At 58.9% G+C, this 27,091-nt stretch overlaps 1 protein-coding gene across 1 annotated transcript; it reads left to right on the forward strand.

Annotated features, from left to right (window-relative positions):
- Positions 1-1,297: 1,297 nt before the first annotated feature.
- MRC2 (mannose receptor C-type 2) lies at positions 1,298-26,571 on the forward strand (the record flags this gene model as incomplete). The annotated part of the gene is made up of 30 exons (XM_080633630.1): positions 1,298-1,388; positions 11,377-11,775; positions 12,165-12,338; positions 12,562-12,726; positions 12,868-12,981; positions 13,618-13,761; positions 14,222-14,410; positions 15,235-15,389; positions 15,617-15,724; positions 17,585-17,700; positions 17,828-17,976; positions 18,098-18,315; positions 18,511-18,653; positions 19,214-19,316; positions 19,424-19,562; positions 20,176-20,211; positions 20,524-20,684; positions 20,871-20,938; positions 21,148-21,248; positions 21,352-21,497; positions 21,779-21,893; positions 21,980-22,143; positions 22,464-22,572; positions 22,988-23,226; positions 23,315-23,483; positions 23,800-23,949; positions 24,052-24,171; positions 24,710-24,889; positions 25,230-25,256; positions 26,351-26,571. The coding sequence occupies 30 exons, from the start codon at positions 1,298-1,300 to the stop codon at positions 26,569-26,571; spliced, it is 4,413 nt and encodes a 1,470-aa protein (XP_080489756.1).
- Positions 26,572-27,091: the final 520 nt, after the last annotated feature.

The following is a 27,091-nucleotide window of genomic DNA, read 5'->3' on the forward strand; positions in this document are numbered from 1 at the left end:
TTGCTTCATTTAGTTCTGCAGGAACAGCCAAACAACACGGGGTTGGCTCAGCGTGGCTGGGGACAGATCCTGCTCCCCGCTCCAGGGAGCGCTGCCATCCCTTTGGCCTCGTCGGATCACGGCATTGTACATATGTACTGAGGGCTGCTCAAATCCCTGAAAGCTTGAGGAGGAAGTGAGGGTCCTGCCTGCATCCTCAGGGATGCTCCTGTGGGAGGGGCACCATGAGCATCACCCTTGTGGATGCAACCGAATCTTTGCACTGTAACATGAATGTTTCCCCCACCCCTTCCAAGCTTTCTTCATAGAATCCCAGCCTGGTTTGGCTTGGAAGGGACCTTAAAGCTCCTCCAGCGCATCATTCATGCTCTGTGACGCTGTGACTCCTGTGCTCCTCACTGGAGTACTGAGAAGCTGGAGCCCTCCATGGCTGGAGGGATGGGGTTACTCTTGGGGTAGGGAAGGTGCAATGAGCTGTGTCCGACCTCAGCATTCACTATCCACAGGCAAGACAGGAGCAGCCCGGCTCTGTGCTGCAGGATGGATGGAGCAGGATTCAGCTGGGCTGGCTCAGCAGTACAGTGCTTGGGATGAAAGAACCCTGGACTCAGCCAGGTTGGAAAAGCCCTTTAATAACATCAAATCCATCCTTACCCCAGCACTGCCGAGGCCACCCCTAACCCATGGCACTGAGGCCTCATCTCCACAGGGTGTGAACACTCACAGGGACGGTGCCTGCAGCCCTGCCCTGGGCAGCCTGTTCCAATGCCTGAGCACCCTCTGGGGCAGGAATTGTTCCTCAGCTCCATCTAAACCTGCCCTGGTGCAGCTTGAGGCCGGTTCCTCTTGTCCCATCCCTTGTTCCTCGGGAGCAGAGCCCGATCCCGTCCTCTTCCATCCTCCCTTCAGGCAGAGCGCGAACACCCAGAGCTGCGCCCGACAACGCCGGCAGGAGCCGGGGGCCGGGCAGGGGAAGGCGGGACCCGACGTGGGGCTGGGGATGCGGGGACCCATGGCCATGGGGTGCGGGTCCCGCTGACGCAGCGTCTGGCGCCGGCGCGCGCGCGAGCTCCGCGTTTGCTTCCTTCTTTTTTCCCCGCTTTTTTCGCCCAATTTTACTTTTTCTAAAACTTTTTTCCCCTCCCTCTTGGCGCTGTCCCTCCCCCTCCCCCTCCCCCCCTCCTCCTCCTCCCCCTCCTCCTCCTCCTCCTCCTCCTCCCCCTCCCCGCCCGCCCCCCGGCCCGGACGGCGCGGCCCGGCGCGGAGCGGCGCGGAGCGGAGCGCGGTGCGGCCGGGGATGGGGCGCGGCTCCGCGGGACCGCGGCCCCTCCGCGCCCCCCTCTGCTGCCTCCTCGGCCTCCAGCTGGTGCTCGGCGCTGCGCACCCAGGTAGGACCGCGACCCCCTCCCTTATCCCTTATTATTGGGGTACCCCCCAAACCGCCCGTTTGGGGGGGGGGGGGGGTTGTGCGCGCCAATGCAGTTCCCGTTGCTGCGGTTTTGTTTCCTCCCGGGATGCTCCGTTGCCGTTTATCGCCGTTTGTTTTACTCCATCCTCGCTCGGTCGCCGTTCCTGCCGACGCGTTTTGTTTTCTCCAGTTTCGCCGCGTCGCGTCCCCCCCCCCCCCCCCCCGCCCCGTCCGCTCGCTTTGATGAACTCTCCCGTTTGACTCCCGCGCCGCGTCTGGCCAAAACGGCGGAAACGCTTCCGCGGGGATGGGAGCCGCCGGCCCGCAGCGCCCCGCAGCCCCGCTCCTTTTGTCTCCCCGGGCAGCGCCGTTCGCGGAGCGGGAGGTCGGGAAGGGGCCGAAGGGTTTTGTTGGAGGCTTCCTCCATCTCCCATCCTGCTCCCCCTTTCCATTCCCATCAGAGGGAGCGCGATCGGGCTGTTCGCAGCCTCTTCTTTATTTTCTACCTTAGTTTCTCGCAATCAATTGGCCGTATTCTGGTTTAAAACCTTCTGGAAACACCATGCGCCAAACGCTTGAGGCTCCTCAGCCCTGGACTTGCCGTTTAAGACAGTTTTTACCCCGGGATAGTTTGTCCCAGCAGTGAGGAGCTGCTCCTGTTGCTGCCTTGGATTCATTTGGCCTGGTGGAGAAACTTTACTTATTAAAAGAAGAGCACAATTGGCTGCTTTTGCCTGAAAATAACCCCTCGGCCTGTTTTGTTCAAGTATGTTTAGCAAATCCAAAGCGGATTTGGGATGGGAGGGCACTGCCCTGCTCCCTGCCTTGCCCCTGTTTATCCATCTCTTCCCAGCCCAGCAGCTCGCTGGGGCTGAGCATAGCCAGGGCAGGACCTGATGTTGCTGGTGTGATCCCGATGGCATCAAGCCCATGCCGGACGAGGGATCTGTGAGCTTTGGGGGCTCACGGCTTGGAGAAGCTGGAGGTGGAGAAAGGAGGAGGTGATGGGGAAGGAGTCCCCTGTACCCCAGAGCGTTCAGAAGAGCGGTTGCCAGGGTTTGGAGACAGCCGAACCCCCAGCATCCTGCAGCTGAATTCCCGTTAAACCTCCCCATAATTTACTTGAGGGCCATGAATTCCTCCTCCTTTTGTGGTTTTCAAGGGGATTGCTTGATTCCAGCAGGGCTCAGCTACCTGTAAGGACCCATTCTGGCTGCTTAACCCTGAGAAATGCCGGTGGGATCCAGGTCTGGCGAGCACCAGGACAGAGGCAGCTCTGTCCCTGCACTGGGGCAGGGCGAGGAACAAGGCAGCTTTCAGCTGGCTCCAGCTCTCGGTGCTGAGCTGCTCACACCGAGCACCGTGTTGGCACCCTCAATGCACCCACGTCTCCACTGCTTTCCCCATCATCATCCTCGCTTGGACCCAGGGGATGAAGGGGATGGTGCCGATGGAGGTGCCACATCCGAGGTCCCCCAGCACCAGGCTGGGTTTGCAGCTCAAAAAGGATCCTTGCTGGGATGGGTCAGTTCCAAGAATCCCTGTTGTTTGCAAGGATGCTTCTGGGGCGGGCTGGCCCAGCAGACAGCATTGCTTTCCCTGCAGAGCTGCCGCTTCGTGAGGGGTTCCTGCCAAATCCTTGCCTCCGGGACAACCAGGAAACTGGAGCAGGAGGTTTGTGGCTCCTCGTTGGAATGTCACCACCGGCTGCCCATCTCTGCAGCATCACTTGGGTACCTTGGGGAAACTGAGGCTGCAGCGCCTGTCCTGCTGTGGCTGCAGGCAGGATGAGGTCCTGCTGTTGATGTGGGACCCCGTGGTGTTTTGGTGCTTTGAGTCAGCTTCATGTGTCCAACGTGGATCCGGTTCATCTATGCCTATGGGACTATGGGTGGGAGCTGCCGTGTCAGCTTTGCAGCGAGGGGAGGGAGCAGAAGTGACCCCAAGGAGAATTTACAGCCTATAAACCAAACAGAGCAGCTTCTGCGTGAACCTCCCCCCTGTTTTGCTGTTGCCCAGCAAATGCAGCTCCAAGAAGTGATAACTCGATCTTCTTTGGATTATTTAGGAGGGAAGGGGGATGCGATGTTGGTTTTGGTGCTGGGAGTGCAGGGACCGAGTGCCCGGCAATGGGACCTCGCTGCCTCAGCAGGATGAGACTGAGGTTGCGCAAGTCACAGCAATGAGAAGCAAAGACATTGACCCTTCAGTGCAAACCTTCCCCCAAAGCCACTGGATGAGGTTTCCCACCCCGAGGCAGCACCTTGCACATGGGAACGCGTTTTGAGGCCTGAGGTCCTGGTGATGGTTAAAGCCACGTTGCAGGTTTCTCTCTTTGCCTTTATTTCTGGCCGGGTTTTGCACCTTTCCCCAGGGCAGAGGCGCGCTCCTGCCTTCTGCATCCTTAAGTGTTTTCCAGGGAAGCTTTGTGCGCCCAAATCAAAGCAAAAGGCGGCTGAGGGGCTGTGATTGCTGTCTGCTAAATCCAATGGGTAGACCCAGAGCAGGAGGAGGGCAGCAAAAGGCTTTTGCCCACATTAGCAGCTCTGGTGCATCATGAGTGCATCGTGCCCTGCTCCGGTGCACCCAGTTCTCAGGTGGGAGCAGGAGCAGCCCCTGGAGCCCATCCTGTTGTTTCCTCTATGGGTGTTTTAAGCCGGTTGGGAGATGTCCTTCACGTGCAGGCGAGGAGCCGGGGTTTGGTTGCTGTGAACTGTGCCGAGCCCGCAGAGCATCAACATTTTTCTCATTCTTCAGATTGCTCTGAGCCCAAACGGGACCCACACAGATGCGCTTTTCCTTAAAGGATCCATCTTTAATGAATTAAGGATTACAAAATGATGAGGGGATTGACTTGTGAATTCCTAAGGGTACTCTATAGCCCAGGAGCAAAGGTTTGGCTGTTTGCAAGGGGCACGGGGTATTTTCCAAGCTGGGAGCTCAATCCTTTGCTGCACCTCGTGCTGTCGCAGCAGGGATGTAAATGGGGTTTTCCATGTAAAGCAGTAGGTTTGCAGGATGATGCTGGAGCTGGGAGTGGGGAGATGAAGCCCTTTAGATGAGACATTAGGAAGAAGCTCTTCCCTGTGAGGGTGCTGAGGCGCTGGCCCAGGGTGCCCAGAGAAGCTGTGGCTGCCCCATCCCTGGCAGTGCTCAAGGCCAGGTTGGACACAGGGGCTTGGAGCAAGCTGCTCCAGTGGAAGGGGTCCCTGCCAGTGCCATTGGAGTTGGAAATGGATGATCTTAAGCTCCCTTCAACCCAAACCGTTCCATGATAATGCTATGAAAATGTCTGATTTAGAGCATGATTGCTGGGGAGGGGGAAGTTTCAATAGTATTGAGAAGAATGGTAGTTTTCAGCCATCTGTGCTGGAGCCACATCCATGCAGACATGTGTCCCACATATCCCATCACATCCCTGGATGTGACCATGGATTTGCTGCCTGGGGGCCTGTGGTGCTGGTGGGGTGCACAGGTCAGGGTGGTCAGATGAGCCAGAGCCATCCCCAGGACAAGGCTGAGGATGCCAGGCTGGAAGAGAACATGTATATGGGACAGGATATTCCTGCTGATCCTAGCCATTGTGTCCTGTAGCCTGTTACATGGATGGCGCTGCCTTCCTCCCCCTGCATTCCCAGGCAGTCAGCAAACCTGGGATTTCTCCCTCTGGATGTGAGCCCGGGGCCTGAAGTGGCTCTGGGTACCAGAGGGTGGATGCTGGGGTCCTTGTCCCCTGCGGTGGCTGCGTCACTTGACTTGCCCATAGGCCAGCGTTCCCTGTGGAATGTGTTTGTTTGCATCCCAGGCCGGGTGCAGGAGAATGGGCTTTTGAATGCCTGCAGAGAGGCTGCAGTGCAGAATGTGGGACCCCATCCAAAGCCTTTCCGAGCAGCAGGGTGAGCAGGGTGCTAGGTAGCCTGCTCGGTTGCAGCCAAGTAAGGAGCTTGTCTCATGCAGCTCCCACCGTATAAACAGCAGCTTCTTGGCGAGCCAAGAGGAGCTGCTCAGCTCCAAGCGCAGGTCCTGCGGCTTCATGCCCTGAGCCAGGCCATCAGGAGCCTCGCTTTCTTCCCTGGGAAGAAAGGAGGGATCTGCTCCTGCTCCCTGAGGTTGCTTAAAAGCAAATCCAGGCAGCGACCCCTTTTATGGACAGGCTGAGAACACTGGGGCTGTGCAGAGAAACTGCTCGGAGACCTCAGAGCAGCTTCCAGTGTCTGAAGGGGGCTGCAAGGATGCTGAAGAGGGGCTCTGCAGCAGGGACAGGAGCGATAGGACAAGGGGTGATGGGTTCACACTGAAACAGAAGAGATTTAGGTTGGAGATAAAGAAGTTCTTTACTGGGAGGGTGCTGAGGCGCTGGCACAGGGTGCCCAGAGAAGCTTAAGATCCAGAAGCATCTTAAGGCCCTTTCCAACCCAGACCAGTCTGGGATTCTGATTCTGGAGCTGGGCTTGGAGCACCCAGAGCTGCTTCTGGCCCCAGCTGAGCCCTGGGGATGTGCTGGGCTGCGGGGAGTCTGCAGGACATTGGGCAGCATCACTGTTTGGATGCAGACCTGTAATTGAGGAGCATCAGGGGTGAGGAGGTTGGTGTTTGCCATCAGCTCTTGAGCAGACAGGAGCAGTGCCTGTGCCCCCTCTTGAGCCAGGCGCTCATGGTGTGCCCTGGGGCCGCTGGTATCTGCATCTCCTTCCCTTTTAGATTTGCCTTTTAAATCTGAGGTTCCTCTTTAAGCCAGTAAGAGTCTATTGATGCCCCAAGGCAGCTGTCGAGGGAGGCAGAGCAGTGATGCCTTCCCCATGGGCTGGAGCTGCTCTCATACCCCGTGGTCCATGGCAGCAGGGATGCTCAACTCTGCTGTCGGGAGCTCTCACTGGAGCATCTTAGCACCACTTCCCCTTCCCAGCCCTTGGAGCAGTGCACAGGCTCCTTCCTGGGTCTCTCCCTGTCCCAACACTTCCCTCTCCTCCTGCAGGGCTGTGTATTCCATGAGCAGCGCCTTGTTCTTCTTCTTCTGTTGTATTCTTTTATTCCAGGGGGGTTTGCTCCTGATCTGCTGTTTGATGCTGCTTGGTGCGTTCCCACTTTGTGAATGAGCTGCCAGTTCCCACAGCTTTCCTTCCATCACCGCAGGGTGGATTTTGGAGCCTCTGCTCACCCATAGCATAACAGGCTGGAAAGCTGCTGGTTTGGAGCAGGGAGCTCCTGTGCCCTGTTTTCTAATGGGTGGGAGCATGTGAAAGCCGGAGGTTCAGGCTCAAAGGTTTCTTTATGCACCATGTGAGTGAAGGGTGGGTTTCTTGCTGCAGGATGTGGCGGGTAAAGCTTTTCCATAGGCTCCCAAATCCAAAGGAAGGGGTTTCTCAGCAGGTTGGCTTTCCTCACGTGGGGGTCTGGGTCTTGGAGCCCTCATGGCTTCCCTTTCCATCCCTGCGAGTGTTCACACATCGTGTGGACGAGGCCCTCAGTGCCATGGGTTCGTGGTGGCCTTGGCAGTGGGGAGGAACGGCTGGAATTCCAACCTGGTTGATTCTAGGAGCCCCATTTGCTGCTGTGCCTGGAGCACCATGCTGGGTTTTGAGGATCTGCAGCCTTTGCCAGGTGATTGGGAGCAAACCACAGCCATGGCCGTGTCTGCAGCACGGAGAGCATCATCCGCGTTGCTCTGTGTGCCACTCCTTATGGCAGTGGCCGTGCTTTTGCTCTTATCCACGCCAGGATCTTGGGGATGGCATCAACTTCTCCTGGAGTGGCTGCTCAGCCTCCTGCCCAAAGCAGAATTGGGGCTGGGTGTTTCGAGCAACCAATGGAGCTGGATGGGGTTCTGCCATCAAATGGGTGCCACGATGATCCTCCAGAGGGCCAAAGGGATGGCAGGGACGCGGGCACAGACCCGGGTGGCACTGCCATGCTGGGACCAGTGTGACTGTATCCATCCGGGATAACCAGGACTGGGCTCCAGCAGTAGCTTCAGTTCCCTCTTGGAATTTACTCCCTGCATTTGCAGCTGGTGATGGGAGGGTGACAAATGCAGCAGAGCAGGGATGCTCTGGGTGTCCTGGTGTGGATGGCCAGGCTGGGATGCACTTGGGGCAGGGACACCCGTGCTGCAGTGCTTTCCATGTCTGCCACCACTGATGGTCACCTCTGTCCCCTGGAGCTTCCCCATCCCCATTGCCTGTCTCATTGGTGCTGCCCACACTCCCCCCAGTCGCAGGTTGCAAAGCTTTCCTTGCTTGCTGTGGGGTGGGAAAGGTTTGAGCTCAGTTCCTTCAGTTCTGACTTCCTGCTGCCTAAAAACCTGCTTTTTTTGATGGAAAAAGGATGTGGAGGCAGGCACAGGGGGTAAAAACTCCCTCGAGGCTGCCCCAGAGAACAGCTTCTCCATCGCTGCAGAGCTCAGCCACTGGCTCCAAGGCTGCTTTCTCCCACTGTGCTGGAGCATGAGCATCTCGGTATTTCCCATGAGGAAGAGGAAAGCATCAGTCCCAGCTCCCCGCTGTCCCCACCATGCCGCTGCCTCAGCACCAGCTGGTTTCCATGCTCATCCCAGTAAGCCAGAGGCAGCATCCTGGTGTCTGTGTGACAGCATCCTTGCTGAAAGCTTTGCTTTCAGTTCCTCTGCACAGGAGGAGGAGCAGGAGGAGGAGCAGGACACGATGGAGCAGAGCTGCTCGGAGAAGACTCTGCTCCAAAGATGTAGGATGCAGGAGGGAGAGGCATGGAGTGTGTGAGGGCTGCGTTTGCTCTGCAGGATACCAGGCTGGGAGAAGGGATTCATCCATACAAACTTGTCCCATCCCAGCCAACTCTGCATCCATCCTGATCATCAGCAGCTGGGTGGGAGAAGGAAGAGCTCGCTTGGGTGCTGGGTTTCGGTGCTGAGGTTGGTGGTGGTGCTGGAGCTCTGTGACCCGGTGTCCATGGCTGCATCTTGGAGTGGCTGGGAGATGGTTGGGACCATGCAGAAAACACTGGAAGCCGTTTGCTCCATAAGCATTGAAGCCTATCAGGGGTCAGGGAGGCTGGAAGCTCCTTTTGGTGCATCAGGGGCCTGTCCAATGTCATGGACACCAGCAGGGCTCGAATCATCCCCGAATTCCCTATAAATAAGTGTTGGACATGCTCTAGTGCGAGGTGCCCCTGCCCATGGCAGGGGTTGGAACTGGCTGATCTTCAGGTCCTTTCCAACCCAAACCATTCTATGGTTCTAGGAAAGAAAAGCGTTTTTGGGGTGAAGCACAGCACGGGCCTTTGCTGATGTGTGTTGAGCTGGTGCTGGTGGTCCCCATGCTCCAGCCTCGCTGACGTCAGCGCACGGCACATTTGCAATGGGAGAAGATGGGGGCACAGGGAGGGGTGAAGGCTGAGCTGGTGCTGAAGCTTTCCCGTTCCTCCTGGCTCAGCAGGGATGGAGCAGGGGACACGTTGGGTGGCATCTCCCTGCTTGGAGCTCAGGGCCCATGGCTGAGCTGCCCGCAGCGTGCGGAGGCAGCCCCAGACCCTCAGCCTGTAATTTCCTCCCTCCAGCTCTTCTCTTTTTAGAGTTAAATGATACCTTGTGCTTTTCCAGCCCTGGGGCTGCCCCTCCGGTCTGGACGGCTTCCTCTGAGCCCCATGCTTCGTCCTTGCAACAGTGCCACGCAGCCCCAGTGCGGTGCTGAGCACCCTGAGGCCAGCTCCTGGGGTGGCTCCAGGGCTTCCCAATGTGCTGCTCGTGTTTTCCCTCAAATCCAGGTGAGCAGATAAATGGAGAAGGGTGTCCCATTGCTGAACCCTAATTGCTAACTGATGCTCGTGGTGGAGCAGCCTTTCCTATTCCCAGGACCAGTGGGCTGGTGTTTGGCTCCTTCCAGAGCACTGTGGCCCAGGGAGGCCTCATCCTGACCGAGTGCTGATACTTGGGTCCATCGGGATGCAGCACTGATGCAGAAGTGCTTAAAGTGTCCCCCATGTCCCTGGTGATGGGTTGCGGTGATGGGGATGGGGATGCCATGGGAGATGCTGGCACGGTGAGATGGGTGTTTTGGGGAGGATGATGATGCCTCCTGATGTCCAGGTTGGGATCAAGCTGGCCCCGGTTTAAGGGACCAGCCTGAAGGCAGCCAAAATGGGCCCCGCTGCAGTTTTTGCTTCTTTTGCCATGATTTGAAGGATGTGTTCCGAGAAATGGAGCGTTTCTTCTCGCAGACCGTGCCTTTTCCTGCTGCACGTGCACAGCCTCTGCTCCCTGGGGACCACCGCGCGAGCAGGCTTCGCTTCTCTTTATTCGAGGTCATCACTGATGTCACCTCGGCTGGGGAATGGGCATTTTACATCACTGCTTTCCTGGAGCTCTGGAATGAAGGGGGGGTGTCTTGGGGGTGTCTTTCTTCCTCCGTTTCTTATTCCCCCGCAGAGACAGCGCAGGGAAGTTTGCTGAGCAGGGGTGTTTGTTGCTCGAATGCAGCAGAGCCGCCTGCAATAACATAGCTGGGGCAGGGTGAGGGTGGGGGGGAATAGGAAATGAAAACCTTTTCAGCCCAAAAAACATTCATACAATGGCAAGAACCCAAAGCAAACCCAAGCTAAATATAGCAGGGCCTGAGAGCTCGCCTTGACTTCTGGTGAGTGCTTGTGCTGGAGCAACAAATGGGCTGCTTTTGAAGCAGAGAATACCCCACAGGAGTTGTCTTGTGGATGTGCTGCTTTGTGCTGGGCTGGCGAGGCAAGAAGTGGCTGTTCGGGGTCCCCACGGGTGACTTTTCAGCTTAGAAATACGAGTTTGGAAGAATAAATGATGTTTGAACAGTGACACGTCAGCTGGGGCCGTGTGTCCCGGTGTAACGTGCCGGGGGTACTGGTTCATCCAGGCTTTGGGATGGATTGACGCGCTGGGGCGATGCTGGGGCTCAGATTGCCGTGGGGATGCAGGGCTGGAGCGTGGGGCGTGCGTGGAGCCGGGGTTGGGATCGGGCTCTCTCCCCTCCGCAGCTGCACGAGTGCTGTATCTGCTGGCAGCGATTCCCTCGCTCTGCTCCCGCCTCCCAGCGCCTGGGCCGGGGTTTCGGAGGGTCCCGACGCGGCGTTCCGCGTTTGCTGGGGCTGTGCCCACGGGAGCTGTGGCTGCGTGCAGGCGGTTTCCATCGCGCCCTGTTCACGCGATGGCAGATTCACCCCGGAGTTCTTTCTGCTGCACCAGGTCCCCAGATACACATAAAAATGAGGGATGCGCTCGCTGTTCCCTGCTCTTTTCCTCCATCCAGAGCAGATGGCCGGTGCCGAAGCCATTGGCGTGGGCTCCTGCAGCCGGGTGCTGCTGCTGCTGGGAACTGAACTCGGGTTTGAACAGCTCTGATGATGCTGTTGGCTCCGATGCCCAAACGCTGGTGCTTTGTGGGGATGCCACACTTGCTGCAAACACCCATCCTTGGGGCCCATCACCCTGAGGACAGCCACTGGGGCAAACTGCCCATGGCAGGGTGATGGAACTGGATGAGCTTCAAGGTCCCTTCCAACCCAAACCATTCCATGGTTCGATGAATCCCTGGGGTTATTTTTCCAGGGAAGTGGTGGTCCCCAGCATGCTGGGTGCTGTACCCAGGGGTGCGCCCTGAAACTTGCTGTGTGTGGAATGGGAGCCAGGATGCTCCAAGCCCCTGTGTCCAACCTGGCCTTGAACACTGCCAGGGATGGGGCAGCCACAGCTTCTCTGGGCACCAGCACCTCAGCACCCTCACAGGGAAGAGCTTCTGCCTTATCTCCAACCTGAACCTCCCCTGTTTCAGTTTGAACCCATCACCCCTTGTCCTGTCACTCCAGTCCCTGATGAAGAGTCCATCCCCAGCATCCTTGTAGCCCCCTTCAGACACTGGAAGCTGCTCTGAGGCCTCCACGCAGCTTCTCTTCTCCAGGCTGAACAGCCCCAATGTTCTCAATTTTTACTCATTGCTTTAACCCTTTTCACCTCTTTTTCCCCCCCTCCCCAGACTCCAAAGTCTTCCTCATCTACAACACGGGTGCTCAGGGCTGCCTGGAGACCAAGGACTCGCTGGTGCGACTCTCCAAGGGCTGCAACACCAGCGCCCCGGCCCAGCAGTGGAAATGGGTGTCCCGAAATCGCCTCTTCAACGTGGGGGCCATGCAGTGCCTGGGGGTGTCGTGGCACGGGGCCAATGCCACGGTGGGGCTGCACCCCTTGGCCACCTACGAGTGCGACCGGGAGTCGGTGAACATGCGCTGGAGCTGCCGCGGCCTCGGGGAGCAGCTCTCGCAGCATCTCAGTGCCCGCCCGGGCAATTCCTCCCTGGATAGAGGGGACCAGGCACGTGGCTCGCAGTGGAGGACGTATGGCACCGAGGAGGACCTGTGCTCCGTGCCCTACTCTGGTAATGCCTCGTTGGGCATTAATGGTATCCCATAACCCAAACAGGGTGCCCAGAGAAGCTGGGGCTGCCCCATCCCTGTTAAAGAGTGTGGTTGGGGGGGGATTGGAGCAACCTGGTCTAGTGTGAGGCGTCCCTGCCTATGGCAGGGGGTTGGAACTGGGTGATCTTAAGGTCATTTCCAAGCCAAACCGTTCTGTGATTCTGTGAACCAAAACCAACCCTGAAATGTGAGCAGTTGAGTCCTGCCCGGGGAGCTTGGTCCCAGTTAGTTGGATTGGGGTGATGGGAGGTGGGCACCTCACTACCCCCCACACCAGCACCCCTCATCCCAGAGTCCCTCCAGTCTCCCATAGACACAGCCTCAAGCAGGGGCTCCTCTTTTCCACCAGAGATTTACACCATCCAGGGCAACTCGCACGGGAAGCCCTGCACCATCCCCTTCAAGTACGACAACCAATGGTTTCACGAGTGCACCAGCACGGGGCGAGAAGATGGGCATCTCTGGTGTGCCACCACCCAGGACTACGGCAAGGACGAGCGATGGGGCTTCTGCCCCATAAAGAGTAAGTGCTGGGGATGCATCCCATGGGGAAAAGCAGAAACCCGGTGCTCATCCCTCCTGGGAGCTTTCCTGCCTCTCCCTTTGCCTCCTGCCTCATCCCTCCTCCTGCCAGCAGCCTGCAGTGCTGGAGCAGCCTGGGTGTTGGGGTTTATCAGTGGGCTAATGGGGGGTTTTGGAGCCGTGGATGGGACTCTGATGGGTGCTCACCCTCCTTGGCCCCACAGGCAACGACTGTGAGACCTTTTGGGACAAGGACCACCTCACCAACAGCTGCTACCAGTTCAACTTTCAGTCCACGCTGTCCTGGAGGGAGGCCTGGAATAGCTGCGAGCAGCAAGGGGCCAACCTGCTGAGCATCACCGAGATCCACGAGCAGACCTACATCAATGGTGAGGCAATGGCAGCCTGGGCACGCACTCATCCTCACCTGGGTGCCAGGTTGCTCTGCCTGCCCCGGGGGTTGGCATGGGGATGGTGACAGGTTGAGCTGGGGACACTGATCCTGCCCTTTCTGGCTGTGTTGGCCCCAGGGCTGCTGACTGGGTACAGCTCCACGCTCTGGATTGGACTCAATGACCTGGACATCAATGGAGGCTGGCAATGGTCGGACAACTCGCCCCTCAAGTACCTCAACTGGGAGAGTGGTGAGATAAAGGGGTTATGGTGGTAATGGGGGTGCTGGGAACAGCCTTGTGAGCACTGGAGATGGGCCCATGGAACAGAGAGCGCCATGGGGCTGTGGAGCAGCCTGGGACATCCATGGACCTATGGGGGGACACAAGGAGCCCGAGTGGGAATTGTTCCTCTGCAAGTGCCTGGTGGCCTTATGGATAACCTGGGCTGAGCTTCCTTGTTTGGGGGGTCATCGAATCATGGTTTGGGATAGGAGGGAGCTTAAAGCTCATCCAGTTCCAGCTCTGGGCACCCTGTGCCAGTGCCCACCACCCCTAAAGCTCTCCTCTGTGAGGTTGAAGCCGTTCCCCCTTGTCCTGTCACTACATGTCCTTGTCAGAAGTCCCTCTCCAGCTTTCCTGTAAGCCCCTGGAGAAGAGAAGACTCCAGAGACCTCACTGCAGCCTTTCAATACCTTAAGGGGTCCTACAGGAAAGCAGGAAAGGGTCATTGCACCCAAGCTTAGTACTGGCGTGTGGCTGAGGAGTGGTCCCAAACCGCAGGCGCCCATCTCTAACCCTGGGGTGCTTGTGGGGCAGAAGGACCCCCTTTGTTCGTGCTCTGCCCCAGCTCCTCAGCACCGTGTCCCCCCTTATCCCCCACCCCAGACCAGCCCGACAACCCCAGTGAGGAGAACTGCGGCGTGATCCGCACCGAGTCCTCCGGGGGGTGGCAGAACCGCGACTGCGGCATCGCTCTCCCCTATGTCTGCAAGAAGAAGCCCAACGCCACCGTGGACCCGTTCCTGACGGGTGAGCAGCACCAGGAGTGATGGGAACGGGTGGTCCCGTGTTCCAGCTGGATGTGCTCCCATCCCGGCACAGTCAGGGGGTGCTTCCCATGGAGATGGCCGTTGGTGTCCCCAGTTCGCTGGTACCCTGGATGTGTGGAGCAGTGATTGAGCTCCCGTGGGATGTCTAGATGAGTAGTGCTTGGTAGGGGAATGGAGAGCAGTGGGAGGTCCCCCATGGTCCCCATGGGGTGGGTTGCTCTGCTCCTCTGCAAACAAAAGGGACTTTCTTTGTCCCCAGAGCTCTAAAGCCACCATTGCCTGCACCTTGCCAGCGTGCGTCACGTTTTAGCTGTAGCTTTCCCACTGTTGCTTTGCCTTGGTCGTCCTGAGCACCCCAAGGGACTCCCTCCCCATGATCCCCTCCCTGCCAAGGCTGGAGAGCAGGACAGGAGCCCTCAAGCTGCCCTGTGTCGTGCCAGACTCGTGGTCGGAGGTGAAGGTGGACTGTGAGCCCAGCTGGCAGCCCTTCCAGTCCAACTGCTACCGTCTGGTGGGAGAGAAGAAGAGCTGGCAGGAGGCGAAGAAGACCTGCCTGCGGAGCGGGGGGGACCTGGTCAGCATCCACACCCTCTCCGAGCTGGAGTTCGTCACCAAGCAGGTCAAGCAAGGTAAGGGGGAGCTGCTGTGTCAGCAGCATCCCTGCTGATGGGGTCCATGGGAAGATCACTTCTGTGTGATGCTGTGAAGCTGAATTAGGCAGGGGCTGTGAAGGGAGTGGAAAGCCCAGGCTGGGAGTGATGTGTTCCTTGGATCCTCCATCCAGCAAATGGAAAAGCTGTTCCCGGGAGCCTGCAGAGCTTAGGAGGAAAGCACACAGCTGCAGCTGGGAATGGCACCAGGCCCAGCTGGTTGAATGTAGAAAAAGATGGGAAAAACTTGCTTGTGCCACCCCTCATTAGGGTCACCCCAGGCTGGGTTTTGTTGCTCCCGTACAAGTGCAGCCCATCCAGCGAGCCTGCATCCCAACCCTTATCCAAAGGGAAATGCCTGGTAGCCAAACCTGCCATGGGGACATCAGGGGACCCAGACTCCAGTGGGCACTGGGGAGGGGCTGAGGAATGAATGGAGTTAGTGCTGGGGGAGGCAGGAGCCATAGGAGGGTGCATGAAGGAGGGGGACATCCCAGGCTAGGAGCAGACTGGGATGAGAGGGAATGGTTGAAAACCATTGGACCTGAGCCTGTGGGTCCAGACTTTGACCGTTCTGCACTGAAACTGCTGGCAAACGTCCCTGTTTGCCCACTCCTTGCAGGCAGGAGCTGCCTTCCCTTGTCCTGCTGGCACCACTGGGCTGAGAGGCTGAGCCCTGCCGTGGGGTTTGGTGCTTTGCAGAGACCCGGTCCCATCATTGGGGCTCGTGTGCTGGGGGGGGGCTCTGCGAGGTTTCAGCCAAGCGGAGGGAATTCCAGCCCCAAACCCTCCTGTCTCGGCAGATGTGGAGGAGCTCTGGATTGGCCTGAATGACCTCAAGCTGCAGATGAACTTCGAGTGGTCGGATGGGACCCCCGTGCGGTTCACGTACTGGCACCCCTTCGAGCCCAACAACTTCCGTGACAGCCTGGAGGACTGTGTGACCATCTGGGGACCGGTGAGAGCCTGCGCAGGGGTTTATCCGGCAGCATCCCCATGGCCATGGAGGGATACCTTGGGGAGCATCTCCAGAGGGGGTTGGACCTGGCTGGGATGGGAGGGATCCAGCACAGCATCCTTGGGGATTTGGTGCAGGGGAGCAAAGTCTGTGGAACCAAGGGGGGGGTGGATGGTCTGGGAAATACCCCGGATGAGCTCACTCCTGCTTCTCTCCATGCTGTGCAGGAGGGGAGGTGGAATGACAGTCCCTGCAACCAGACCCTGCCATCCATCTGCAAAAAGCCCGGGAGGGTGAGCCAGGAGAAGGAGGAGGATGACCACGGGTGCCGGAAGGTGAGGGGGACCCGGGGCAGGATGCGGCTCTGACTGATGCTCAGGGATACGGGGGGCCTCTCCCCAAACCCATTTCAGGCAGCCCTGATGAGCAGCGCCGGGAGCTGCTGCTGTGCTTGGGGGCTCAGCCCCTCGCTTCCAAGGTTGCGTGAGGCCGCAGGAGGAAACTGGGACAAAACTCCCGTCTCCATCATCCAAGATCCTCCCTCTGGGGCTGGCCTGGTTGCCAGCAGGGATGTTAATGTATTCCTTTCTCCTTTTGCCTCTCTCCATGCCAAAACCCGTGGGACGGAGGCAGCTGCCGGCCCCGTGCTCGGCGCGATGGCAGGCTGCCTTTTCCAGGCGGGATACGGGCATTGCAGGGATGCTGCCACCGAAGTGGTGGGTTCTCACCCGACCGTGCTCTGCCTCAGTTTCCCCAGCCATTGAGCTGAGGCCACCCCATTCCCACGCTCGCTGGGAAGTCGCTTTTGTGCCTGTCCCAGGGCTCCGAGCAGCCAGGCTGGCACCGCCAGCGCTTGAACGGCTCCCAGCATCTCCGAGCAAGCCAGCGTGCACTGGCATCCACACCAGTGACAGCCCCAATGGGTTCCTTCCCCCTGGCCCAGCAGAGGCAAACCTTGGCTCTATGGGAGCTGCCAGCCAGAGCCAGAGGAATCCCAGTGCTGGGGACAAGGTGCTTGGTGGCAATGTGCTGCCATCACCCATCCGCTTGTCCTGAGGGCTAATAGCGTGTCCCCATGCAGATATAACACTCCCGCCTTGCTAGCCACAGCGGTACCCTGGGTGCCCAACAGAGATGCGCCCAGTGGGGAACAAGCTGGCTGTGATACATGAACCAAGGAGAGGCATTTCCCATCCTTCTCATCCTCACATTTGCACCCAGACGCAGATGCAGAGGGAGACGAGGCAGCATCTTGCTTGGATGATCAGCCCCGGTCCTCTCCACCCCATGCTGGGTTTTCTTGGTGGCTTTGCTGCTTTTCTCCCCCTTTTCAAGCGCTCTTTACTTTTGCAAGAGCCTTAAAGGAAGCTGGCGGGGATGGAGGTTTGGGCAGTGGGAAAGCAGAGGCAGAGAGGGATGCAGGGGCATGCCAGGAGCGGGGGGCAGCAGTTGGGGTTGATGGTCCTGGCCCCTTTTCCTTAACTTTGGGGAGAGGCTGCAGGAGCAGGAATTTGGGAGCTAAAAAAGTGGGATTTGGGGTAATTTCCCTCTTGGTCTCCCAAAGGTGCTTTCCTCCCCACCACGCTGCTGCTACTGCAGATGGCACGAGCCTTGGGATAAAGCCCTGGTGATGGTTCCTCCTGTGCCTGGAGGCTCCCTGAGCGCCCCCCTTAAGCCCCTTCACCCTTGCTCTTCCTCTCACGGGTGATCCCTTACATCCCTCCCCACGGCTGCTGCCAGCCCCAGGGCCGCCCCGCTCCCTGCTCTGGCAGAAGACAGGAGCTATTGTGTCTGCAGCCCCGGAGAGGCTCCAACATCAACAAGGCGGGGGATTAAAGCAGGCTGCGGTGGGACTTGCTCTGGATTCAGCCCCATGGCGTATAGAGGAGGATTGTGCTCCCTTCCCTGCACCCCAGCCGGGCTGGACATCGGCAGGGACAGACATTCCCTGGCTTTGAAGCTGCCTGGGTGTTTGTTTCCCTTGCAGCCACGTCCTTCGGGAGCAGGGGTTTGTTAGAGCTCAGAGCTGAGTGGGGTCAAGCTGGGGTGGCCGAGGGCAAGAGACCGCCCAGGAGAAGGCAGCAGTGGTGCCAGGGGGATGGGGAAACTTTGCTCTCAATGCTTGGGTTTGCTCCCATCCTTCTGGGATGGGCTGGGGTGAGCAGTGGTGGATGCTCCCTGTCACCCATCCCCAGGGCTGGAAGTGGCACAGCCCCTCCTGCTTCTGGCTGGGTGAGGACCGTGTCCCCTACAGCGATGCCCGCAGGACGTGCTCTGACTACGGCTCCACACTGGTCACCATCACCAACAGGTCGGTGCCGCACCAGTGGTGGTGGGTTTGCCCCCATGGCAGGGTATGACCCCAGGACTTGGGCTTTGCATGCTGGGCTGCTCAGCACCTCCGCTCACAGCATCACCCGTCCCTGCTGCCTCTCCAGGTTCGAGCAGGCGTATGTCAGCAGCCTCATCTATGGCTGGGATGGGGAGTACTTCTGGACAGCGCTGCAGGACATCAACGAGACGGGCGCTTTCCGCTGGCTGAGCGGCGACGAGGTCATGTACACCCACTGGAACCGCGACCAGCCCGGTAAGGAGGTGGCCATGGGTGGGATGGGGACATCCCCTCCATGCAGGGTGGGTGCTGGCTGTGCCGCTTGGCACGGTCCGACCCTAAGGCAGGCATCCCCCCGCTCCCGCGAGCGCTCCAGGTTACAACAAGGGTGGCTGCGTGGCCCTGGCCACCGGCAGCTCCATGGGGCTGTGGGAGGTGAAGAACTGCAGCACCTTCAAGGCCAAGTACATCTGCCGGCAGAACCTGGGCACCCCGGTGAACCCTGAGCTGCCCGGGCCATACCCCACACCCAGCCTCACCGCTGCCTGTCCTTCGGGATGGAGCTCCAACTCCAAGCTCCGGCACTGCTACAAGGTGAGTCAGGGTTGGATATAAGGAAGAAGTTCCTTACAGTGAGGCGCTGGCACAGGGTGCCCAGAGAAGTGGTAAATGCCCCATCCCTGTCAGTGTTCAAAGCCAGGTTGGAGCCTTGGCCAACGTGGTCTAGCATGAGGCATCCCTGCCCACGGCAGGGGTTGGAGCTGGTTGATCTTAGGGTCCTTTCCGTAGGTGTTCAACTATGAGAAGCTGCAAGAGAAGAAGACGTGGATCGCAGCACAGGAGTTCTGCCGGGAGCTGGGGGCCCAGCTGCTCAGCCTGGGCAGCTACGAGGAGGAGCACTTCGTCGCCAACACCCTCAACAAGATCTTTGGGTGAGGTTTTGGCCCATGTCCTGCTGCCCAAGTGCGCTTGGTACGAGCCCACACCCCCGTGGATGGAGCATGGATGTGGCTGGCTGAGCATGAGCTTGAAGGTGCCTCAGTTTGGCTGCACCAAAAGGAGAAGTGCAGGAAATCTGGTGTAATTTGGGGATGGAGCTTGGGTTTGACACTCCATCAGCCCTGAGCTGCTGTGCCCAAGGTACTGCCTTTGGGTGTTGCGGGGACAGCGGGCTTTGAAAGCAAGCAAAAAGGCCAGGTTATAAATGGATATCTGTATATAAATGTACATGTATTCATATACATATATACATATATATATCATTATATTATATAATATATAATATATTATATATATTATATTTTATATATACATATATATCATTATATTATATTATATATTATATATTATATATTATATATTATATTATATTATATTATATTATATTATATTATATTATATTATATATATACATATATATATCATTATATTCGATATAAAACCCTCCTGTTTGAGGGGGTTCGTCCTCATCCTTCCCCCTGGCTCCCTGCAGGGAGTCAGAGCCGGAGCTCCACGAGCAGCACTGGTTCTGGATTGGCCTGAACCGGCGGGACCCGGCGGGGGACAGGAGCTGGCGGTGGAGCGATGGCCTGGGGGTGAGTCTATGGGGGGCCATCAGGATGGTTGGCAATTGGGGTGCAGCGGGGGGCAAATGGGGCCCTGGTGGAAATGCCCAACCCCACCCGTCTCTCTCGACCCCCAGTTTTTCTACCACAACTTTGACCGCAGTAACTACGATGACGATGACATCCGGGGCTGCGCGGTGCTGGACCTGGCCTCCCTGCAGTGGATGCCGATGCAGTGCGAAGCTCAGCTGGACTGGATCTGCAAACTGCCCAAAGGTACCGACCGGGAGGCCCCCAGACCCTTCAGCTCTGGGTAACCTGGTGGAGGGTGGGATGCAGGGTCGTGCAGAGGGTGTGAGGGGACCCTCTGTTATGGGAGAAGAGAAGGCTCTGTAAAGGGAGTCCTTAGAGCAGCTCCAGTGCCTAAAGGGGCTGCAGGAAACCTGGAGAGGGGCTTGGGACAAGGGCCTGTAGGGACAGGACAAGGGGAATGGCTTGAACCTGCCAGAGGGGAGACTGAGCTGAGCTCTTAGGCAGAAGCTCTTCCCTGTGAGGGTGCTGAGGCACTGGCCCAGGGTGCCCAGAGAAGCTGTGGCTGCCCCATCCCTGGCAGTGTTCAAGGCCAGGTTGGACACAGGGGCTTGGAGCAAGCTGCTCCAGTGGAAGGTGTCCCTGCCTGTGGCAGGGGTTGGAGCTGGATGACCTTAAGGTTTCTTCCCTCCCAAACCATTCTAGGATTCTGTTGTATGTGATGAGTCCTAATGCAGAGGCTGGGAGAGGCACTCTCCATCCCAGGGGGATTCAGGAGGCCATCCCACGCTTGGAGCCTGCGGGTGGTCTGCACCCCGGCCCCCACCCCCTGACAAGCCTCCCCTTGCCCTTTCACCAGGTGTCGATGTGAAGGAGCCAGAGATCACAACCCAAGGTGCGTTGGTCACAGGCTTGTGTCCATCCAGCATGGACCATCCTCCCTGGGCATCTGCCACCCACCACATGGTCCTTGTGGGACATCCCTGCCCTGTGTCCCCAGACGGATGGATCCTGTCCAGGGTCATAGGAGGGAGGAGAGCCCCAGCATCCTGCTGCTGCCCCTTGCTGCACAACCAGGCAGGATCAGGCTCCTCAGCTGCAGCAGCAGGGCAAAAACAAAGCAGGGGACTGAGGGACAGGGCGGTGGGTGCTGGTGGCTGTGGCAGGGGTGACACGGCCGTGGCATGACACTGGTCCCTGCCTGCAGGCAGCAAAGAGTGGGTGAAGTACCAGGAGGCTGAGTACAAGTTCTTTGAGCATCACTCGACGTGGGTGCAGGCGCAGCGCATCTGCAGCTGGTTCCAGGCAGAGCTGGCATCAGTGCACAGCGAGGCTGAGCTGCGCTTCCTGGGCCAGAACCTCAAGAAGGTACCAGGGGATGGGGATGTCACTGTTGGGCTCCACTCCCTCCCCTGCTTATTTCACCCTTTGCTGGAGGGACCTGGGGGCAGCCGGACTCTGTTGGGGTCACGATGATGCTCGTGAAGTGGCTGCAATTGTCCCCAAGGACTCCGCCGTCCCTGCAAGGCACTGATGTGTCCTCTCCGGGTGCAGTTCTCCAGGGGCCAGGAGCAGCACTGGTGGATCGGGCTGCACACCTATGAGAGCGATGGGAGGTTCAAGTAAGTCAGAGATAGAGGCGCTGCATCCCTGCACGTCCCCATCCCGCTGTCCCCAGCTCTTAGAGCCTTTGGCTCAGTGCCTGCATCCAAGGGGTCTCATCCTGGAGGTTCCTCCCTCGTTAGAGGGCAGTGGTGTGGTGAGGGTGTGCAGCTGGTCCCATTCACCAAGTCACTGCTTGGCTTTGTGCTGCCACTGGTGCCTTCCCCAGGTGGTCCGATGGGTCCCTGCTCAACTTTGTCTCCTGGGCACCGGGCAAGCCCCGGCCCATCAACAAGGACAAGAAGTGCGTGTACATGACAGCGAGCAGAGGTGAGGGGCAGGATCCAGCTCCGGAGGGACTGGGGCTGAGCAGAGATACCCCGACCCCAGTGCAATGGGGGGGGGGTCATGCCTGGCTTGTCCCTCCCCACAGAGGACTGGGGGGACCAGAAGTGCATGACAGCGCTGCCCTATATCTGCAAGCGGAGCAATGGGACGATGGCAAAGCCTTCCATCCCACCACCGCCTGCTCCTTCAAGTGGGGGCTGTCCCCGTGGCTGGCTTCCCTTCCTCAGCAAGGTAGGGCAGGACGGAGAGGGGACGGCCACTCTGAGGTGGAGATGGGGTGGCTGAGATGGTGGCTGGGGATGATGCTGGGGGATGTGCAGGGATGCAGGGAGGGGATGGGGTGGGTGTACATGGATGCTGGGAGAGGTGTGGGATTGCAGGAGGGGTTGGGAGGCTGGCAAGTTGGGTGCAAAGGGGAGAAGGACTTGGGGCAGAGCAGGGGTGGTGGTTGAGTGGGGAGGGTACAGGGCTGGCTGCACCCCCCGAACCATCCCATGCCCCCACCCGTGCAGTGTTTCAGCTTCAATGGCCATGACAAAGCTGAGATAGTGAAGTGGCCAGAGGCGAAGCAGGCGTGCGAGAGCCAGGGTGCTGTCCTGGCCACCATTGCCAGCCCCTTGGAGCAGGGTAGGTCCCCCCCTCTGCCTCCCCCTGGCACCGCTGGCTGGGGACCTGCTGGGGGTGGTCCTCAGTGTCTCACCAGTTGCTTGCAGCTTTCATCACATCCATGCTGCCCAACGTCTCCTTCGACCTCTGGATCGGCCTCCACGACGCCCAGAGGGAGTTCCAGTGGGTGGTGGGGGAGCCGCTGCAGCACGTGAGCTGGGCACCCGGAGAGCCCTCGGGATGCAGCGCCTCCAGCCCCCGTGACAAGCCAGTGAGTGACCCCCCCCCAGAGCATCCCTGTGTCCCACCATGAGGATCACAGGTTTGGGTTGGAAGGGACCTCAAAGCTCCTCCAGCTCCAACCCCTGCCACGGGCAGGGACCCCTTCCACTGGAGCAGCTTGCTCCAAGCCCCTGTGTCCAACCTGGCCTTGAACACTGCCAGGGATGGGGCAGCCACAGCTTCTCTGGGCACCTGTATTAGGAGGGAAGGTTTTAGGGTGCTGGGGTGGCTTTCCTGCAGGGTAGGGGTATCCATGGGGTGGGAGGGCCATGCTAAGGGCAGTGCTGACCTCATGGCTTGTCCGTGCAGACTAACTGTGTGGTGGTGTGGCACGGCTCTCCCCCGCACTTCACGGGACGCTGGGATGACCGGAGCTGCACGGAGGAGAAGCACGGCTACATCTGCCAGCAGAGCATAGGTACGAGGGGGACAGCCCCAGCTACTGCTCGCTGGGGACCTGCCACCACCACCCTGGTGCCCCATCCTGCGGTGAGGCACTGGGTTCAGCATGAAGTTGCTCCCCCCCCAAAGCTCAGTGTGGGATGTCCCTGGTCCTAGGTGTTTGTGGGGTAACCCCAGACCTGTGCACCCCAGCCTGGCTTGGTGTGTCCGTAGGGATGATGGATGGTTCCAAGGTGGGGATGGCATTGGGGTATCACCGCTCATTGCCCATGGGGATGTGGCCTCTTTGCTCTCCCCGGTTACACTGGGACGTCCCTTGGTCCCATGCCCTGTGCACAGAGCTGCCACGGTCACTCTGGGGGATGCCTGGGGTGGGGATGAGGAGCTGAGTGTCCTCCATGCCCTCTGACCATGTCTCTTTGCTCCCCTAGACCCGTCCCTGAGCCCCGCGCGGACGCCGTACCCCCCCTCGCCCACCGGCACCCTCTTTTACCACAACAGCACCTACCGCGTCCTGCAGAAGCCCCTCAGGTGGCACGAGGCACTGCTGCTCTGCGAGACCCTCAACGCCACCCTGGCCACCATCCCCGACCCCTACAGCCAGGCGTTCCTCACCCAGGCCGTCAGCAGCCTGCGTGCTCCGCTCTGGATCGGGTTGGCCAACAATGAGGTGAGGGAAGGGGGCAAATACATGGAAAGGGGGTCCCCAGCCCAGGTCACAGCAGCCCCCAAAGCTTCTCCTCCCCTTGGTTCTGCAGGGAGGCCGGAGCTACTCTTGGCTGACGGAGGAGAACCTCTTCTATGCCAACTGGCAGGATGGGGAGCCCAAGCAGGTCTCCGGCTGCTCCTACATGGATGTGGATGGGACCTGGCGCACGGCCGGCTGCGACACCAAGCTCCAGGGGGGCATCTGCCAACTCCAAGCAGGTGCTGGTTGTGGGGGGCCTGGTGTGGGGCAGACCGGGTGGGATGCAGGGTTGGAGATGGCATCCCACCAGGGACCTTCTGCACTCTGTGTGTGTGTGTCCTTGTGGGGCTTGTGCTATCCCCAGCGTGCTGTAGGATGCTGTCACCATCCCTGGCAGCGTTCAAGGCCAGGTTGGAGCAAGCTGCTCTAGTGGAAGGTGTCACTGCGCATGGCACGGGCTTGGAACTGGATGAGCTTTAAGGTCCCTTCCAACCCAAACCATTCTGTGATACCCTGCACCCTTCTGCTGCCCCCAATGCACTGTGTGCCCCCCAGGTGTCCCCCGCACACACAAGTGGAGCTACAGTGGCAGCTGTCCCAAATCACTGGAGGACTCATCCTGGATCCCCTTCCGGGACCACTGCTACACCTTCCACATGGAGATCACTCTGGGGCAGAAGGACGCCATGAAGAGGTGCCAGAAAGGTATGAGAGGGGGCTGTGGGGGTGGAGGGGGTGATGCATCCTTTCCATTCCCAAGTTCCATCCTCAGGTCTGGGTGCTTCCCTGACCCTCTTTCCCCTGCAGTTGGCGGCACAGTGTTGTCCATCCAGGATGAGATGGAGAACGTCTTCGTGTGGGAGCATCTCCAGGCGTATGAGGGTCCATCCAAGGGTGCCTGGCTGGGCATGACTTTCAACCCCAAAGGTACAAAGGAAGAAGTCAGGTTTTATATATTCCAGACACCACCGTGAATTCCCAGCAGGTCTTCAGTGAGCAGATGTCTTTGGTGGTGGCACCAGTGGCACATGTGCCATGTGTGTCCACCTCTGGCTTGGTGGGATGGCAGTGGTGCCTTTAAAGGCCAGAGCCTCCTCAAGGCACTTGGAGCCTGCACTTTCAGGAAGATGCCCTGGTCTTCTCCATTGCCCTATCATTCCATCAGCCCTCCCCATCACACCTTTCCACTGCCCTATCGCACCTCCCCATCACTCCATCACTCCTAAACTTCCCCTGTTTCAGTATGAACCCATCACCCCTTGTCCTATCGCTCCAGTCCCTGATGAAGAGTCCCTCTGCAGCATCCTTGTAGCCCCCTTCACGCACTGGAAGCTGCTCTGAGGTCTCCACGCAGTTTCTCTTCTCCAGTCTCACCTCCCCATCACTCCATCACACCTTCCCAGTGCTTTCTGAACCAGGCCACAGATGGGGCGTCCCCTTCAGCTGTAATTCTCCTGTTTCCCAGGTGGCACCTTGGTCTGGCACGACAACACCGCCGTCAACTACTCCAACTGGGGCCAGCACGACACGGGGCCCAGCATGCTCAGCCAGAACAGTTGCTACTGGATCCAGAGCAGCAACGGCGTGTGGCGCCTGGGCTCCTGCACCAACGTCACCATGGGGGTCATCTGCAAGATCCCCAGAGGTAGGGACCCCCACTGCTGTGCCAAGGATGATGTGGGGTGAGCTGGGGGTCGGGGCAGGATGCTGCAAGGCAGAGCTCTGCTTTGGCCAGTTCCAGGATAGCGGGTTGTAGGGGTAGGGGCTGGGGTCTGCAGGTCCCCACTGGGCTCAGTGGTGGGCTCTGCTTGTCTGAGTGGCTGGGGCAGGATGAATGCAGTGGTGGAGCAGCACCAGAGGATGCGGGTGCATCACTTTGTGTCCATCTAGTGCAGCACTGAGAGCAGTGGGGCTGGTGGGGCTGGCACTGGGAAGAGGGGAGGGTGCCATGGCCGTGCACTCATCTCTCTGTGTTGCTGTTGCAGTGGAGGAGAGCAGCTTTTCCAGGGCAGGTGAGTGTCACCTTTAGCCTGGGTACAGGAACAGGACCTGGTGCCTGCCTTGTATCAGTAACCAAACAAATGATGTTTGCGGGTGGGAAATGCCATTTCCAGGTGGTTTTGGCCCTCAGTCAGGGCTCTCCAGCAGCAGGAACCATCCCTCCATGGAGGAGTGTGTCCAGCCAGTCCCTTGCCAGGCTCCCCTGTCCCTGCCCACAGTGCCAGGCCAGGCTGAGGGATGTGGCCGCCCCATCCCTGGCAGTGTTCAAGGCCAGGTTGGACACAGGAGCTTGGAGCAAGCTGCTCCAGTGGAAGGTGTCCCTGCCTGTGGCAGGGGTTGGAGCTGGATGAGCTTTCAGGTCCCTTCCAACCCAAACCAGTCTGGGATTCTATAACATCTTCAACTAGACCAGGTTCCCCAGAACCACATCCAGCCTGGCCTTGAATGTCTCCAGGGCTGGGGCACCTGCCATGTCTCTGGACAACCTGTGCCAGTGTTTTACCACCCTCATTTTAAAGATCTTCCTCACATCCAGCCTGAATCTCCCTCTTTCAGGTTTTAAACCTGAAGGGTTAAAAAACCTTTATGTTTTTTCCCCTGTTCCAGTTTGAACCCATCACCCCTTGTCCTATCACTGCAGTCCCTGATGAAGAGTTCATCTCCAGCATCCTTGTAGCCCCCTTCAGACACTGGAAGCTGCTCTGAGATCTCCATGCTTCTCTCCTCCAGTCTCACCTCCCCATCACCCCAAAATACCTTTAGGTTTTTTAGGGTTAAAACCATCACTCCTTGTCCCATTGCAACAAGCCCTAGTCTCTCCCCATCTTTCTTATGAGTCCCTTTCAAGAACTGAAAGGCTGCAACAAGGTCTCCCCAGGCTGAACAACCCCAACTCTCTCAATAGAGCATTTCCTCACAGGGAGGAGTGCTCCATCCCTCTGATCACTTGCGTGTCCCCTCCTCTGGACCACGAGGTCCGTGTCTTTCCTGCACTGAGGGCTCCAGACTGCGGGGGGGGGGGGGGGTCACCATAGCAGAGGGGCAGAACCGCTGTGGGACAGCAGGAGGGGTCCGGCTCCTTCAGCAGCCTCTTCTCGCCCCGCAGCGCTGCCGGAGAACACAGCGGCCGTGGCGGTGGTGGTGCTGTCGGCGCTGGCGCTGGGCGCCGTGCTGGGGGTCGCTGTGTATCTCTACAAGCGGCGGCGGAGCGCGGAGCGCGGCGCCTTCGAGAGCGCCCGTTACAGCCGCACCACGTCCAACCCCAGCGAGGCGGCCGAGAAGAACATCCTGGTGTCCGACATGGAGATGAACGAGCAGCAGGACTAACGGGCACGCTGGGGACGGGGACCTGGGGAGGGGGGGGGACACAGAGCATCAAACGCTATCCCCACGGCACGGGTTGGGGTTGGGGTCCGGCCTGGAGCTGGGGTCCCTCCTGCCCCGCGGGTCGCTGCTGCCATCTCCAGGCTGGTCCCCAGCTGCCTGCAGGAGGCAGTTTCAGGGCTAAAAGGCTTTCCGATGGCATGGACAGGCTCCGAGGTGCCTTCCCCTCGGGAGAAGGCAAGTGTGGGTGTTCAGGGCCTTGCGGTGGGCTTGTTCCGCCCGGAGCTGGTGTCCGAGAAGGCATCCTCCTGGGCAGGAGGTCCCTAAAGCCGATCTACCTCCCCTCTGCATACAGCGTGAGGGCCCTGCCAGCCCCTGTCCCTGCCACCCTGCTGCTCCTCTCCCCCTGCTCAGCCTCGTCCCCCACCTCCAGCAGAAAGCAGAGACACGGAGATGCCGATTCGAGCGTGGACCCTGCCAGCATCACTGATGGGATCCTCTCTCTTCCCTGGCGCATGCTGTG

Source organism: Psittacula echo (assembly GCF_963264785.1).
Source record: "Psittacula echo genome assembly, chromosome: 23".
In the NCBI taxonomy this organism is placed as follows: domain Eukaryota; kingdom Metazoa; phylum Chordata; class Aves; order Psittaciformes; family Psittacidae; genus Psittacula; species Psittacula echo.